Here is a 16,743-nt window from a genome sequence, read left to right as displayed (position 1 = left end):
CCAAAGTAAGAAAGCAGAAGTATACTAGAGTTTGCAGTGAGTACCTCCCTAATACTTCCTCTCCACTTTTCCAAGCTTTGGGTCCATGATTGCTCAACAATTTGTTTGGCTTTGTATGTTAACTCTCTTTTCAGTCACCAGGTTCCAGGTGTCATCAGGATGCCGGCCAGACTTCCCTGGATTGAAGACACCACCAATGTGTCCTGGAGCTCAGCTTCCCCAGAGACCCATCCTACTAGGGAAAGAGAGAGGCAGACTGGGAGTATGGACCGACCAGTCAACGCCCATGTTCAGCGAGGAAGCAATTACAGAAGCCAGACCTTCTACCTTCTGCAACCCTTAATGACCCTGGGTCCATGCTCCCAGAGGGATAGAGAATGGGAAAGCTATTGGGGGAGGGGGTGGGATATGGAGATTGGGCGGTGGGAATTGTGTGGAGTTGTACCCCTCCTACCCTATGGTTTTGTTAATTAATCCTTTCTTTAATAAAAAAAAAAAAAAAAGAAATAATGTGGTCCTGGAAAGTCAGGCCAGCAACAGAGCTTACCTTGGAGTGGGTAGGAATGTCAAAGTTAACAACTACGTCCACATGAGGTATGTCCAAACCCCGACTGGCCACGTCAGTTGCTAGAAGAATAGAACGAGCCTTTGCTTTAAACTTATTAAGGGATCCTAGGCGCTTGCTCTATGATAAAAAGAAAAACAAAAAGAATTTTTACCTTGGAATCTAAGCCATGCAATGTAGACACATTAAACACAAGAACCAAAGGAGACATTTGAAAAAGGCCTCTTAGTCCAGACTGGGCTTTACAGTCCAAAATGAAATGTGAAATCAGCAAAAATAATAGTAAAGACCAGGTAGAAAGGAGCCATTTTAAATGACAGAAAAATAACTATAAAGTAATTTATGAAATGTCATTGGGAACCAGAGTATCATTAGTAGTACCACATAGGCTGAAAAAAAATCAACTTAGCAACTTCCATAGCAGGCAACTGCCTAAACCTGTAAACTCCAAGTCTCTTGTTATCCTGAGAGGAGGAAGCATCGAGCAGCACTTCAAAGCAATAAAATCAGAACCACTATCAAAACAGACAATAAAGTCATATGCTGTCAATGGAGGGCCCACTGCTCTAAAATTTATCTTTCTTTTTATCTACTGGATAAAGACAGAGAAATTGAAAGGGAAGGGGGAGATAAAGAGGAAAAGAGGCAGAAAGATATCTGCAGCATTGCTCCATTGTTCATGAAGCTTCCTCCTGCAGGTGGAGACTGAGGGCTTGAACTGAGGTCCTTGGGACATTATAACATGTGCACTCAACCAGGTGCACCACTGTATGGCCTAGGTAGTTTTTCCTCATACCATCTGTCCAGAATTAATGATAACAAAGAACCTTTACCTGACTCATCTGTCCATGGAGAGGGATGGCAGTAAATCCAAGATTTCTGAGCAGCAAAGCAGTTCTCTGAGTATTGTTACAGGTGCTGCAGAATATCATAAAGGAGTTTCCAGCCAATTCATTCAGAATATAAACCAGGTAGGTATCCTAAGTCACAAACCCAAGACAATATATTGATACATAATTGACCCAGAGGAAAAAGCTCAGTTCTGGGCATATAAGTTGAGTAAAAGACTAAGCCTACAGCTGTGTCTCACTTATCCAGACACCCCAACTACCAGCTTTGCACACCTTCACCAGTATAATCATCTTTGTGGGCTATGCATTCATTCCACACACTGCCCAAAGCCACACACAAGAGCTGTCCTCTGAAAACCGGGGGTGGAGGTTGGGGGGTTGGGGGGAATCAAAACACAAAACTAGGTTCCCTGCCTACCAAAAAAAAAAAAAAAAACTACCTCAAGGATAAGCATATTGGGAAGGAATGATATCATGACTTCATTTATTATGGCTTAATATGTTGTGAATTTCTGGAATGTTTGACTTTACCCATGATAAAACAGAAGCACAACATGTACTCTAAAGCAAGCAGAAAGGATTTCAATCTGAACACAGCTCTTAGCTAATCAAGAGTTGACATATTTTCAAATGCTTTAGTGAAAAAGGAGAGGGAGAGGCAAAAATGATCAAAGTAAACACTTTACCTTGAATTTAGAGGGAATAAAAAGATAATATTGCTGTAATTTCTCAACAGTCTGATACTTAGAGGAAACAGCACATTTCACAGGATTCTTCAGAGCTGCCCGCTGAAGTTTTTGCACCTGAAGAGAGAAAATCTTGACTTAAGTACACTGATTCCTAAATGTCTTTTTTTTTTTTTTTTTTTTTTAACCAGAGCACTGCTCAGCTCTGGCTTATGGTGGTGAATGGGGATTGAACCTGGGACTTTGGAGCCTCAGGCATGAGAGTCTCTTTGCATAACCATTATACTATTTACCTTTGCCTATTGTTATAATGATCATTTTTTTTGAAAACTTTAATAACTACTATAATCAATTTTAACCTCAAATGCTGTATTTGACTGAGCAATTTAGATAAAAGATAAAACTACTTCGGGAGTCAGGCGGTAGTCAGCGGGTTAAGCGCACATGGCACTAAGCATAAGGACCCGTGTAAGGATCTGGGTTCGAGCCCCCAGCTCCCCACCTGCAGGGGAGACGCCTCACAAGCGGTGAAGCAGGTCTGCAGGTGTCTATATTTCTCTCCCCCTCTCTGTCTTCCCCTCCTCTCTCCATTTCTCTCTGTCCTATCCAACAACGACGACATCTATAATAACTACAACAATACAACAACAAGGACAACAAAAGGAAATAAATATTTTAAAAAAAGATAAAATTATTTCTTAAGCATCAAATTTGGTCTTCTGTTACAAATGAAAGTGCTTCTAAAATTCAAAGATTCCAATGACTTTGGTGATAGGATTTCCTTCTTGCTAATCTTTCTTAAAACATGTTGCAGGTATGAAATAAGACTGAGACATAGGAGAATCACAGCCCTTTGGATGTCCCTACAGTTTCTATAGCATTCATTCATATCTTGGAAGCATTTAGAGTATAGCTACCAAGAGAAATGAAGAATGCACTAATCATCAGTACTATTACTGCTTTTATTTATTGACCCTTGTTAGAAAATATTGAGAGATATCCAAGAAAATCTCACCTTCTTGGTCATGGTAGCAGAAAAGAGAAATGTTTTCCGATCTCGGGGAATCACCTTGAGGATCTTGTCAACCTAAATCACAAAGAGGAAAAGAGATCAATATAATGTTAGAAGCAGAGACCTGCAAATCTTATTTGTGAAGGAGAATAGCAAATTGAATCATCACTGGAGACTTGAGGACTCAAAAAAATTCAGCTAAAATTTGTTGAATATTTATAATCAGATGTTATTTTTAATAAATGATAACACCATCTTGTTTCAGGTGGAAACTCAACAGGTTAAGCACACAAGGAGTGAAGTGCAAGGATGGGCGTAAGGATCCTGGTTCGAGCCTCCGGCCGCCACCTGCAAGGGGTTATCTCACAAGCAGTGAAGCAGGTCTGTAGGAGTCTATCTTTCTCTCCCCCCCCTTGTCTTTCCCATCTCTCCTGATTTCTCTTTGTCCTATCCAACAACAATGACATCAATAACAATAATAACCACAACAACAATAAAACAACAAGGGCAACAAAAGGGAAAAAATAGGGAGTCAGGCAGTAGCATAGCAGGTTAAGCAGACGTGGCGCAAAGTGCAAGAATCGGCTTAAGGATCCCGGTTTGAGCTCCTGGCTCCCCACCTGCAGGGGAGTCGCTTCACAAGTAGTGAAGCAAGTCTGTAAGTATCTATCTTTCTCTCCCCCTCTTGTCTTCCCCTCCTCTCTCCATTTCTCTCTGTCCAATCCAACAATGACAACATCAATAACAACAATAACTACAATTAAAAAACAACAAAGGATAACAAAAGGGAATAAATAAATAAATAATTTTTTTAAAAGGGGGAAAAAATAGCCGCCAGGAGCAGCGAATTCGTGGTGCAGGCACTGAGCCCCAGAAATAATCCAGGAGACAAAAATAAATAAATAAGAAAATTTCACACTCTACAAAAAAAAAGATAGCACCAGAGAAAAGCAAATCTTAAATTAGTAGATCAGAGCTAAGAAGTAAATTGGTGGCAATTAAAAAAAAAGATTTTGGGGAGTTGGGCAGTAGCTCAGCGGGTTAAGTGCACGTGGCCCAAAGTTCAAAGACCAGCGTAACAATCCCAGTTTAAGCCCCCAGCTCCCCACCTACAGGGGATTCATTTCATAGGCAGTGAAGCAGGTGTACAGGTCCCCCCATCTCTTGTCTTCCCTTCCTCTCTCCATTTCTTTATCCTTTCTAACAATGACATCAATAACAACAACTACTACAACAATAAAACAACGGCAACAAAAGGGGGAAAAAAGCAAATCTAAAAAAAAAATTATAAAAAAATAAGTGAAATCATGAAAGAAATTACAAAAATATGTAAAAGAGGTCTAAATCAAATGAAATGCTCTGCAGAGGAGCTGGATAAACAGCTGGCTGCCAGAATGAACACCAGTTAACAGCAGGCAAATCCACAAGTGGAATAGACCTGGATTTCCTATCTGTGCAACAACACTTCAGACTGTGACTACACAGCCAATATTGAATTTGTTTCCCTTGTGGTTTAAAATAAGATTTAAAAACTCATATAAAAGTTCTTTCTTTCTGTCTTTTTTTTTTTTTTTTGACACCTGCAGACCTGCTTCACTGCTTGTGAAGTGAGCCCCCTGCAGGTGGGGAGCGGGGGCTCAAACAAGGATCCTTATGCCGGCCCTTGCGCTCTGCACCATGTGAGCTTAACCCCCACTATGCTACTTCCCAACCCCTTTTCTTCCTTTCTCTCTCTCTCTCTCTCTCTCAATTCTGAAACAGAACTGTTTTGTACTGAGCTATTTAGGGGATAAATTTTACTAGTTGCTGTGATGGAGTTGGTGGCATTTTCCCCCCTTTGCAATAATAAAATGAAAGTATGTGTAGAGCTACAATAAGTAAGTGGAATGGGAAAAAAGCAGTAGTTTTGGCACTGCTCAACTCTGAATTCAAATGCAGACTGTATTTGAAAGGTAAGAGAATACGGAGGCTGACAATGTGAAGACACTAAGAATGAAAAGGCCACAGTAATGTTTTAAACTGAGTGATACAGTGCTCCACATAAAGATGTGCAGTGAACTAAATCTGGGGCTCTAGGAAGAAGATGAAAATTAAGAGCTCACCTCTGTCTCAAAATCCATGTTTAATATTCGGTCTGCTTCATCCATGACCAAGTACTTGAGAGCTCTTAAGTTGAAACCTTTTGTATTTTCCAGGTGGTCAATCAGTCGGCCAGGAGTTGCTACCAGGAAAGGTTTAGTAGAAAGGACAATGTTTCAGAATCAGGACAAAAAGAAATGTACAAAGTCCTCCCTAAATTTCAAAAAGTAAACACAAAGCAGAACTTGGGAAGGAGACAGCATAATGATTATGCAAAGATAGACTCTCATGCTTGAGGCTCTCAAGTCCCAGGCTCAATCCTCCACACCACCATAAACTATAGCTTAAGCAGTCCTCTGGTAAAAAAAAGAAAGAAAGAAAACAGAACTTGGGCCGGAGTTGGTGTATTGTGCCAAAGTAAAAGACTCTGGGGTAGGAGAAGGGTTAAGGTCCTGGAATATGATGACAGAGGAGGACCTAGTGAGGGTTGAATTGTTATGTGGAAAACTGAGAAATGTTACATATGTATGAACTATTATATTTTACTATCAACTATATCCCCCAATAAAGAAATTAAAAAAAATAAAATAAAAACAAAAGTTTTTCAGAAATTAAAAAATTAAACAGAGTGGGTCTGAGAGATGGTGCAGCATCAGAACACGTGCCTCTTAGAAATACTTCATTATTTAAATTATCTCATCATGAAAACACCCAGATGAACAATCTTGCTTTGTACTTTCGTATGTTATATACATGTAAAAATTTATATGAGAGGAAAAGAGTGAGAAAGTTAGGAGAAGTAACTGTCTTGGGTGATTCGATTTTTGACTCCCTATACCCCAATTACATTTTATAAGCTAAAATACAAAATCAGGGCTGGGGAAATGGCTCAACAGTAGAAGCAAGGTCTTACATATGTGAGGCCCTGAGTTCCAGCCCTGACACCTCATAAAAAGAAAAACAACAAACAATTATCATACACGTCTGGGTATATGAATATGAATGTCAGCATATTTTACCTTTTGTCAATCACTTACCTATTACTATATGTGGTTTCTTTGCCAGTGCCAGAGATTGGGACATTGAATCAATTCCACCTACAATCACAGCTACAGAAATAAAATTTAAAAAAAAAAAAAGCACTAATTTTTTCATGGTTCTAAGTATCTAAATCAGTGCTACATTTTCTTTTTTTTTAACTTTTTTATATTTATTTTCCCTTTTGTTGCCCTTTTTTTTTATTGTTGTAGCTATTGTTGTTACTGATGTCGTCATTGTTGGATAGGACAGAGAGAAATGGAGAGGAGGGGAAGGCAGAGAGGGGGAGAGAAAGACACCTGCAGACCTGCTTCACCGCCTGTGAAGCGACTCCCCTGCAGGTGGGGAGCCGGGGGCTCAAACCGGCATCCTTTCCGGTCCTTGCGCTTTGCGCCACATGCACTTAACCCGCTGCGCTACCACCCGACTCCCTATATTTTCTTTTCTTTTTTTTTTTTGAGAGGGGAGAGGAGAGAAAGATAAAATGTCTGCAGACCTGCTACATGACTTACAAAGCAACCAACCACCACCCACCCCCTTCCCCCGCCAGGGGCTCAAACCAGAATCCTTATGTGTGTCCTTGCACTTGGTACTATGTGCACTTAACCCAGTACACCACTGCCCAGGTCCCAGTGCTAGATTAAGTTTTTCTTCACTTATAAGAATGAATTTTTCCCAAAGATAAAATGTAAAACTAGTCCTTTAGGTCAAAGAACTTCAAATTGTACAGAAACTCTAAAACTTTCCTCTCACTTACCACACTGCACTCCAATAGAAGATCCCAGAGCTTCAAACTGCTCTGAGATCTGAAAGGCCAACTCTCGGGTGGGTGTGAGAACTAAAGCAAACAAACGCTGTGGTGTATCCAGCAGAGCATTCAGAATGGGCAAAGCAAAGGCCCCTGTTTTTCCAGAGCCAGTTTCTGCCAGTCCAATAATATCACGGCCTAGAAGAAAAGGAAAGCATTTATTACAAATTCTCTTTGTGTTTCTACCATGTTTTTGATATGGACAAAATACTAGGCACAGAATACATACAAAACTAGGAGTAGGACAGGGTAGATAGCATAATGGTTATGCAAAGAGACTCTCATGCCTGAGGCTCTAAAGGCTCAGGTTCAATCCCCAGCACCACCATAAACTAGAGCTAAGCAGTGCTCTGGTAGGTAGGTAGGTAGGTAGGAAAGAAAAGAAAGAAAAGGAGGAAGAAGAGAAGAGGAAGTACAGGAGGAGGAGAGGGAAGGGTGGGGAGGAGGAGGAAACAAAACAAAACTAGGAGGTTTAATAAACAGAAAACCTGGGAGTCGGGCTGTAGCGCAGCGGGTTAAGCACAGGTGGCGCAAAGCACAAGGACCAGCATAAGGATCCCAGTTCGAACCCCGGCTCCCCACCTGCAGGGGAGTCGCTTCACAGGCGGTGAAGCAGGTCTGCAGGTGTCTATCTTTCTCTCCTCCTCTCTGTCTTCCCCTCCTCTCTCCATTTCTCTCTGTCCTATCCAACAACGATAACAACAATAATAACTACAACAATAAAACAACAAGGGCAACAAAAGGGAATAAATAAATTAAATAAATAAATAAATAAATAAAATAAACAGAAAACCTAATCTCTGTGCTGGGTAAGGTCAAAACTCAGTGTTGAGGAATCAGGAGACAGATCATCTGGCAGAAAGCACTTTACCATGTGCAAGTACCCAAGTTGGGAGTCCTGATACCACTTGGAAGCACCCGCAAAGGAAAGTCTAGAAATGGTGGAGGAGTACAATGTGTCTTTCCTACTGTCTCCTACCCACTGCCTAGGGGAAGGGAGAGGTGGGAAGTGTCCACCAGCAGTGGTAGAACTGTGTAGACACAAAGTCCCCTGGTGGAAGGAAAAAAAAATTCCAGAAGTGAGATATACAAATATATTATAATGATATGTAGGTTTAGCATATGTTCTTACAAAACACAGTAAGAACGCAAAGAATGGAGTGAGGGGAGAGTCTACAGAGGCAATGGGTAAGTTAAGCCAGGACATAAAGTTGGAAAAGGCAGGGCATCCTCACTAAGGGAAGAAACTGGAGGCTTGAAACTGTATGCAGGGGGACTAAAAGAACAAAGTGCCCCACCTGCAGGGCAGTCACTTCACAAGCGGTGATAAAAGTTGTCTATCTTTTCTCCTGTCTTCCCCGCCTCTCTCCTTTTCTCTGTCCTAGAAAGAAAGAAAGAAAGAAAGAAAGAAAGAAAGAAAGAAAGAAAGAAAGAGAAAAGAAAAGAAAAGAGAGGGAAGGAGGGAAAAGGAACAAAGTGAACGGGATGCAAAAATCTTAATACGGGAGAAGTCGGAAACTCAAGCCACGCTAAGAAATTTTTATCTGTTTCTCTGAGGGAGTAAAGCTGCCAAATAGCTCACCTGGACAGTGTGCTTGCTTTGTCATATATACAACTGGGGCTTGGGCCCAGCTCCCACCTCACTGGAGGAAGTTCATATATATATATGAGAGAGAGCGATATATATATATATTTTTAGAGAGAGAGAAAGAGAGAGATAGACAGATCTGAAAAAGTGAGTCTGGAGCAGTACAGTCAGTGATGACCAAAAAGAAACCTGAAAGGAGGAAGAAGCCAAGGACTGTGTTGGGATCATCATGCTCTACATCATTCTTTAGGAAGATAAAACTCTAGACCTGACAACGTCAAGAGGTCAGGAGCCTAACCGTGCATGCCCTTTCCACTGCTCCTTCTGAGGAAGGAATGCCTCAGTAAATCAACAATGGTCCCCAACGTATGTTATCACTGGCTATTATCTGATAACTGGCAACCCTGGTAAATTAATTCCCAGGCCAAGACTGCCATCTCCAGGCTAGCTGCAGCCCACAAAGTAGCTAAGGACTAGAATAGCACCCAGAAGGAATGCTGCTCATGGAGTTAGAACCTCCAGTGTTATAGCCCACATTCTTCCCTGATTATGCACCTATGGAGGTCTCCTCACTAGAGATTATCCCTACACTAAATTCCATTTCCCTGGGACAACTGGGACATGAAATCTGTTCCTAAGAATCTAGTAACCTAAGAGACGAGAATGGAGAACATTTTAAGATTTCCACTAATGGGGCCAGAGGGTGGCGCCCATGAGTAAGCACATGTTATAATGGTCAAGGTCCTGGGGTCAAGCCCATGGTTCCTTGCAGGCAGGGTAGAAGCTTCACAAATGGTGAATCAGTGCTGCAGGTGTCTCCCTCCTTCTCTATCTCTGCCCTTACATCTCAATTTCTGTCTTCATCCTAAATAACTAAATAAAAGAGTTCCACTAAGATACCTAGAGACTTATGATGGTGGACTAAACTGAAACAAGGCACAAGTTTCAGAAGTAAAAAAGTACAGTTGACTACCATTTTTAGATACAGGTTCAGACCCAGCCCCCACTGCACTGAAGGAAGTTTAGGTGCTGTGGTCTCTTTCACTCTCTCTACTTTCTGCCTCTCTGAGTCTATGAGGCGGTTTTTTGTTTTGTTTTTTTGTATAGCCAAGGAAGTGGCTCAAGAGGCAGAGGAAGTGGCTCAAGAGGCAGAGTGCAGGGCCAGTATGTACATGGCCCTGGATTTCACCCCCAGCAATACATATGCTCTAGTGTCTGTCTCATTAAATAATTAAATCTAAAAAAAATATATATATATAAGGACCCAGTAGAATGATCACCTTCCCGGAGGCCCAGGGTTCAATCCTTGGCACCACAAGGAAGCTCCATGGATGATGTGGATAAATGATATTGAAGTCAATCAGTCAGCACCTCTCTCTGTGTCTCTCTTTCCTCTATCCAAAAATAAAAAGTGAAAAATGTGTGGTGCTGGGTTCATTTTCCTTGCTGTATTAAAAAAAAATGAAAATGACTGATACACAAATTTCTAGCTCTCCTTCCTTTATTGGAGAGGGAGGGAGAGGAAAAATCTGACTGATATAGTGAAACCTTGACATAAGTTATGCAGTGTTCTGGTCTCTCACTTCCTCCCCTCTCTCAACATTTTTTTTTTTACAAAGGAGAATAATCACTATCAAATAGATTTGAAATTTTAATATTAATCTTTTAGAATATAACTTAAATCACCTCAGCTAGGATTTGCTATCATAGGTAAAACAATATGACAGGCCAAACAACAGTCAATTTATTTCAGTAAATTCTAACCTTCAGCTTTATTTTTTAAAAATATTTATCCCTTTTTGTTGCTCTTGTTGTTTTTTATTATTATAGTTATTATTGTTATTGATGTTGTCATTGTTGGATAGGACAGAGAGAAATGGAGAGAAGACGGGAATACAGAGAGGGCAAGAGAAAGATAGACACCTATAGACCTGCTTCACCGCTTGTGAAGTGACTCCCCTGCAGGTGGGGAGCCGGGGGCTCAAACTGGGATCCTTACACTGATCCTTGTGCTTTGCACCACCTGAATCTTCAGCTTTCTACTTCATTCATCAATGCTTTCCATAAAAAACACATACATAAATGTAAATTACAATGGACTGCAACCACACCCATCTATCTATGCCTGTTAAACCAAGGATTGTCAGGGCCGGGTGGTGGCGCACCTGGTTGAACGTACATGTTACAAAGTGCAAGGATCCAGGTTCGAGTCCCCGGTCCCCACCTGCAGGGGGAAAGCTTTGCGACTGGTGAAACAGAGCTGCAGGTGTCTCTCTGCTTCTCTTCCTCTCTATCTCCCCCTTCCCTCTTGATTTTTGGCTGTTTCTACCCAATAAATAAATAAAGATAATTAAAAAAAAAAAAAAACCAAGGATTGTCAAAACTTTTTAATTTCCCAACTCTTAGAGATTCTGTTTTTGGGGACTAGAGGACAATTTGCCTGGTAGAACACACACTTTACACACGAAGACCCAAACTGCTGCCCCCAATCACGACATGGGAGCACCTACATAGGAGGTAAAAGGGGAGCAGGCGAGCAAGAGACCAGCATACTTTAATAATGGCTTTTTGGGTCACTACTAGGCCAAATCATCCAGGGCCCTCTCAGAGAATCCTGGGATTCCCATATAGTATGATGGGCCTAGACCTCTAACAGATCCCTCTCTCCACCATCACTACTCACTTCCATCAAGAACATTGACAAGGACCTGGGTTTAAGTCCTCTGTCCCCAGGAGTCAGGTGGTAGTACAGCAAGTTAAGCACAAGTGGCACGAAGCACAAGGATGGGCATAAGGATCCTGGTTCGAGCCGCTGGCTCCCCACCTGCAGGGGAGTAGCTTCACAGGCGGTGAAACAGGTCTGCAGGTGTCTTTCTCTCCCCCTCTGTATTCCCCTCCTCTCTCCATTTCTTTCTGTCCTATTTAAAAATAAATAAATAGATTAAAAAAAAAAAAAAAGTCCTCTGTCCCCATCTGTGGTAGTGGTGGATGGAGGGCCTTCACGAACAGTGAAGCAGTGCTGTAGGTTATATTTCCTTCTCTATCTCTTTCTCCCCATTTTTGTCTCTCAAAAGCTTCCTCCCATGCAGGTAGGGAACAGAGGCATGAACCCAGGTCTTCACTCATTTGCTCTACTGGATATGGCACCACTCAGCTCAACTTTAAACTATTCTACACAGCTATGACATTAATCTTCCAAGACAACCGAGACATGAAATCAGTTCCTTACAAAAACTCTTAAGGGTTTTATTCTTCAGCTAAAAATTAATCTCCAAGGCACTCCACCGTCTACAGAACAAAGACCAAATTCTTTTACCCAACACTCAGTCCAGCCTATTCTGGCCCCTATCCAGTCACCTTGCTAATCTTTCTCACCACCCTGTTAAGAACTCACAGGTTTCCACATAATCAGTTTTCCTCCAACTTCTTTGGCTTTTTTCATGTTGTTCTCCACACTTAGGAAGCCCTCCCCTCTCCTCACATTTGAAATGTTTAAATCCTCTTCAGGTTCCAAGTTCACTTATTTTATTAGTATATATTAATAATATATTTCTGACTTCCCCAGCAAAGAAAAACTACACTATCCGTATTCCATTAGAAGTAATCTATTCTACTCCCTCAAAGTGCTTTGAATGGAACTTTTCATGGCCCCATTCATTCTACTATAAATGTAGTCATCTCCTTACTAAACTATAATCTTCTGGAGGGTAGACTCTTAACTCTCAATGCCTTACACTTACATCAAATATTCAGCAACTATGGGAGAAACATACAGAACTTCAAGAAGTATGCCTTAATTTCTCTTTCACTACAACCAATTATCATATTCCACCCTCTATTCTTCAAATAGTTCTTTTTACTATCTCTGACTAATCTTGGCACTATGTCACAATTCTTGCCCCTCAACTGGTACCTAAAAACTATGCACTGTAAAGCCAAGCCTAGTGGGGCCGGGCGGTGGCGCACTAGGTTAAACACATATAGTACTAAGCCAAGGACCCAAACAAGGACCTGGGTTCGAGCCCCTGCTCCCCACCTACAAGGGGACGCTTCATGAGTGGCGAAGCAGGCCTACAAGTGTCTATCTTTCTTTCCCTTTCTCTAACTTCCCCTTCTCTGTGTTTCTCTCTGTCCTACCCAATAAAATGGAATAAATGGCTCCCAGGAGCTGTGGATTCATAGTGCCAGCACTGAGTACTCCCAATAATCCTGGAGGAAAAAAAAAAAAACACCAAGCCTAGTATTCTAACCAGTACAAAGCTCTATTCTCTCTCTAGAGCTAGCTCAAGTGTCCTTTTTAAGACAAGTTTTATTTATTACTGAAAGAAAGAACTATAGCATCACTCTGCTATATGTGATGCCAAGGATCAAACTCAAGGCCTCGTGTATAGAACTCCTTTACCCAACCCACTATACCACCGCCCAGGCCACATTTTATTTTTATTTGATTCTCAAATGAATAAGGGACCCCCCAAATTTTCACCCTTCTCTTATAATAATGTAGCCAAGATTACACTCTAATTAATTAATAGTCCTGAGTCATTTACCATCCACCCTCATAATGTAAAGTTAGTGTCTGGGAGTCTTTGAACAGAACTTTACCTCTACTTCTATTAAAGTTCATCTTACTAATTCTGTTCCCATTAACCATCAACTAACACTTGAACTATTCCTCTCCAAATCCAATGTCTCCCAGCAAGAGTTTTCAACTCCTCTGAGCACCCTTATGAAAATCTTACTGATTCATAATTTTTAGGTAGATTCAACTCCATGTCTCTGCCCTTAACAAAAGCTCAGAGGCTAGAGATGTAGTTCAGTTGTAGAGTATGCACTTCACATGTATGAAGGACTGAGTTATACCCCTAGCAATACATACAAAAATACATGTACACACACCCAAAATTAACATATATATTTTAAACTTTTTTTAAAAAAATTATATTTATTTATTTTCCCTTCTGTTGCCCTTGTTTTTTACTGTTGTTGTAGTTATTATTGTGGTTGTTTCTGATGTTGTCGTTGTTAGATAGGACAGAGAGAAATGGAGAGAGGAGGGGAAGACAGAGGGGGAGAGAAAGCTAGACACCTGTAGACCTGCTTCACCACTTGTGAAGTGACTCCCCTACAGGTGGGGAACCGGGGGGCTCGACCATGGATCCTTACACCAGTCCTTGCACTTTGCGTCACATGCGCTTAACCTGATGTGCTACGGCCCGACTCCCAATATATATATTTTTAAAAGCAGCTAAACTGTCTGTAAGACTTTATGAGATCTATGGTGCTTATTATATCATGGAGGAGAAGGAGACACAAGTGCATAGAACTCTTGGTGGCAGGTTGAATTATACCTCTGCAATCTTATAATCCTGTAAAGTACAATCAAATCACTAAAAATAAAATATATCTCCCAAGACAATAACTTGGGTCTATTTGCATACTAGGTGTCAGGCACAGGCAAAAACTAGTAAAGTCATGGGCTCCTTGAAATATACCTAAAATAGACCTACCAGCTTTTTCCAAAACGGAGACCCCAAATCTTCAACTGCAATATTCTTGCCTTTAGGTTCACGATTAGTCAACAATTTGTTCTGCTTTCTATTTTAACTTTTTCAGCCGCCAAGTTCCAGATGCTACCATGATGCCAATCTGATTTCCCTGGGCAGATGACCTCACCAATGTATCCTAGAGCCCTGCCTCCTGAGATCTCTGGCCCACTAGGGAAAGACAGGGACAGGCTGGGGGTATGGATCAACCTGTCAATGCCTATGTTTAGCCAGGAAGCAATTACAGAAGCCAGACCTCCCACCTTCTGCACCCCATAATGACCCTGGGCCCCCAGAGGGATAAAGAATAGGAAAGCTATTCTTTATCATGGGACAGGATGGGATATGGAGTTCTGGTGGTGGGATGTAGAACTGTACCCCTCTTATCCTATGGTCTTGCCAATATTTCTATTTTATAAATAAATTTTAAAAAATAATAATAAAATATATATTTCATCTAAGTTAAAGTCTCTGGTCTCCTTATAAGAAGTACCAGGCAGGGAGGGGGAAGCTTTACAAGCAATGGAGCAGTGTTGTAGCGCTCCTTCTTACCCCATCCCCACCTCTCATCCTCTAGCTAAAAATATATATAAATCAATCAGTCCACAGGGAGCAGTGGAATCATGCAGTTTCAGAGACCAACTGATAACCCTGATGGCAAAAGGAGGAGAAGATTTTGAGTAAAACTTCATATTGAATCTGTATCAGCCTACAGATTTAGTTTCAACTTACCTTGTAATGCCAATGGAATAGCTTCGATCTGGATCTTGGTGGGTTTTGTCCATCCCAACTGGTCACAAGCTTCACAAAGCACATCTGTCACACCCTTAGAATTCAGGGAACAAACAAGCAAAAAAGCACTTTAGTAAAGAACAGCATATGCTAGCCTCCCTCTAACTGAAGAACTGTCAGAGCCACTCTGTTGGGGACATGTGCCTCCTTTGGACCTGAACTCAAAAGGGTGTTTCTCGTGAGCCTCCTCAGTTTGTTCTATGAGCTCTGTGGCCAGCAGCTCCATTTAACCATTACTACTCACCAGGGTCACTGCTAAGGTCCTCACATGCCTTATTTCACTTCTCCCCATTCTAGGTACTCATTATCCCCAATGTATAGTTGTGAAAAAGGAGACCAAAAAGAAAGTGAGAAAAGGGTCTGCGAAAGGGGCTGGGTGGTGTGCACCTGGTTGAGCATATACAGTACAGTGCATACGGACACAGGTTCAAGACCTCAGTCCCCACATGCAGGGAGGAAGCTTTGTAAGTGGTGAAGCAGTGTTGCTGTCTCTCTCTCTCTCTGCCTCTCAACTCTGTCTCCATCCAATATACATACACACAGACACACGCACAGCACAGTGGTTATGCAGGAGACGCCAAGGTCCCAGCATCAGTTTCTGGCATCATCATATCATAACCGAGAAATGAGCAGTGAACTGAGAGAGGTGACAACCTATGTCCAGACTGGGTCGGAATTCAAACGTGGTTCATATCACACCAAAATCCGATATATATAAATATATAAGATGTGCTTATATATGAGAGACAGAGAGGGCGCGAGAGCGAGAACACAGAGCAACACCCGGGCACATGGAGGCGGGGCTGAGCTCCAGACCTCACACTTGCATTCTTCTGCTCTAGCCAAAGTGCCACCTCTCTGGCCACCCAAAATATTTTTTAAAAGTTGACTGGCCGCTTGTACAACCTCCAGGACCGACACCAGTGACACCACGACAAGATGCTATTAAAAAATAATAAGTAGTGGTCTGGGAGGTGGTGCAGTGATAAAGCTTTGGACTCTCAAGCATGAGGTCCTGAGTTCGATCCCCGGCAGCACATGTGCCAGTGATGTCTGGTTCTTTATCCTCCTATCTTTCTCATAAATAAATAAATAAATAAATAAATAAATAAATAAATAAATAAATAAAATATTTTAAATAATAAGTGTAGATGAGAATTTTCACGGGCCCGCCACCCCACCAACTCAGAGGCTGAGGGAGCCGCCGGAACCGAGCTCCAGAGGGGACACCGGGAGAATCCTAAAGCGGCCTCAGCTGGTGGCAAGAGGTTCAAAAAGCAGCCAGCGTCGTCCACCTCACCAGGTCTTTAAATGTTTTCGTTTCCACCTCCTCGAGCGCTGGCTGGCTTTCTTCAGACCCAGGGTCATGCTCCTCAGGCGCCGCCATGTTGTCCGCCGGTCCCGGAAGTGCGTCATCAGCGCACAGAGTACTGGGAAATGTAGTTTTATCTATCCCTGGAAAGCGATCTGCGACGCCCTCTTCGGGCATGCTGGAGATTGCACTAGGAAATGGGAAAATCTGGAAATGCAAGTAAACTTGAGACTTTAAGGCAAGTGAGAAGCGGGCTGGCGGCCCGGACCTTCGATCTATCCTTTAGGTCATTTTGTAAAAATATTACCCATTGGGCAGGGTAATATTTGCATAATGGTTGTGCAAACAGACTCCCATACCTGAGGCTCCAAAGGCCCAGGTTCAATCCCCTGCCCCACTATAAACCAAAACTGAGCAGTGCTCTGGTAAAAAAAATATATACATATATATATATATATATATATATATA

The 16,743-nt window shown here is 41.8% G+C and overlaps 1 protein-coding gene and 1 non-coding gene across 3 annotated transcripts in view; both read right to left on the bottom strand.

Annotated features, from left to right (window-relative positions):
- The window catches only part of DDX47 (DEAD-box helicase 47), a 30,007-nt gene extending 13,633 nt beyond the window's left edge, over window positions 1-16,374 (bottom strand). The window contains exons 1-9 of one of the 2 annotated variants that reach the window (XM_007515773.3): window positions 16,263-16,374; window positions 14,903-14,996; window positions 6,989-7,177; window positions 6,231-6,302; window positions 5,217-5,335; window positions 3,118-3,189; window positions 2,103-2,219; window positions 1,399-1,545; window positions 548-685 (exon numbers count right to left, since the gene is read on the bottom strand). In XM_007515773.3, coding sequence (XP_007515835.1) covers window positions 548-685; window positions 1,399-1,545; window positions 2,103-2,219; window positions 3,118-3,189; window positions 5,217-5,335; window positions 6,231-6,302; window positions 6,989-7,177; window positions 14,903-14,996; window positions 16,263-16,349 — 1,035 coding nt within the window. In that variant the 5' untranslated portion in view covers window positions 16,350-16,374. The remainder of the gene's footprint in view (window positions 1-547; window positions 686-1,398; window positions 1,546-2,102; window positions 2,220-3,117; window positions 3,190-5,216; window positions 5,336-6,230; window positions 6,303-6,988; window positions 7,178-14,902; window positions 14,997-16,262) is intronic. The other variant, XM_060194407.1, reaches the window with a different exon arrangement.
- On the bottom strand, window positions 2,906-3,040 carry LOC132539680 (small nucleolar RNA SNORA14). The gene has a single exon (XR_009551009.1). It is a non-coding gene; the product is annotated as a small nucleolar RNA SNORA14 (small nucleolar RNA).
- Window positions 16,375-16,743: the final 369 nt, after the last annotated feature.

The sequence above is a fragment of the Erinaceus europaeus genome, chromosome 7 (genome assembly GCF_950295315.1).
Source record: "Erinaceus europaeus chromosome 7, mEriEur2.1, whole genome shotgun sequence".
NCBI lineage: Eukaryota > Metazoa > Chordata > Mammalia > Eulipotyphla > Erinaceidae > Erinaceus > Erinaceus europaeus.
The sequence above is the reverse complement of the archived record's forward strand: the minus strand, read 5'-3'. Positions and strand labels throughout refer to the sequence as shown.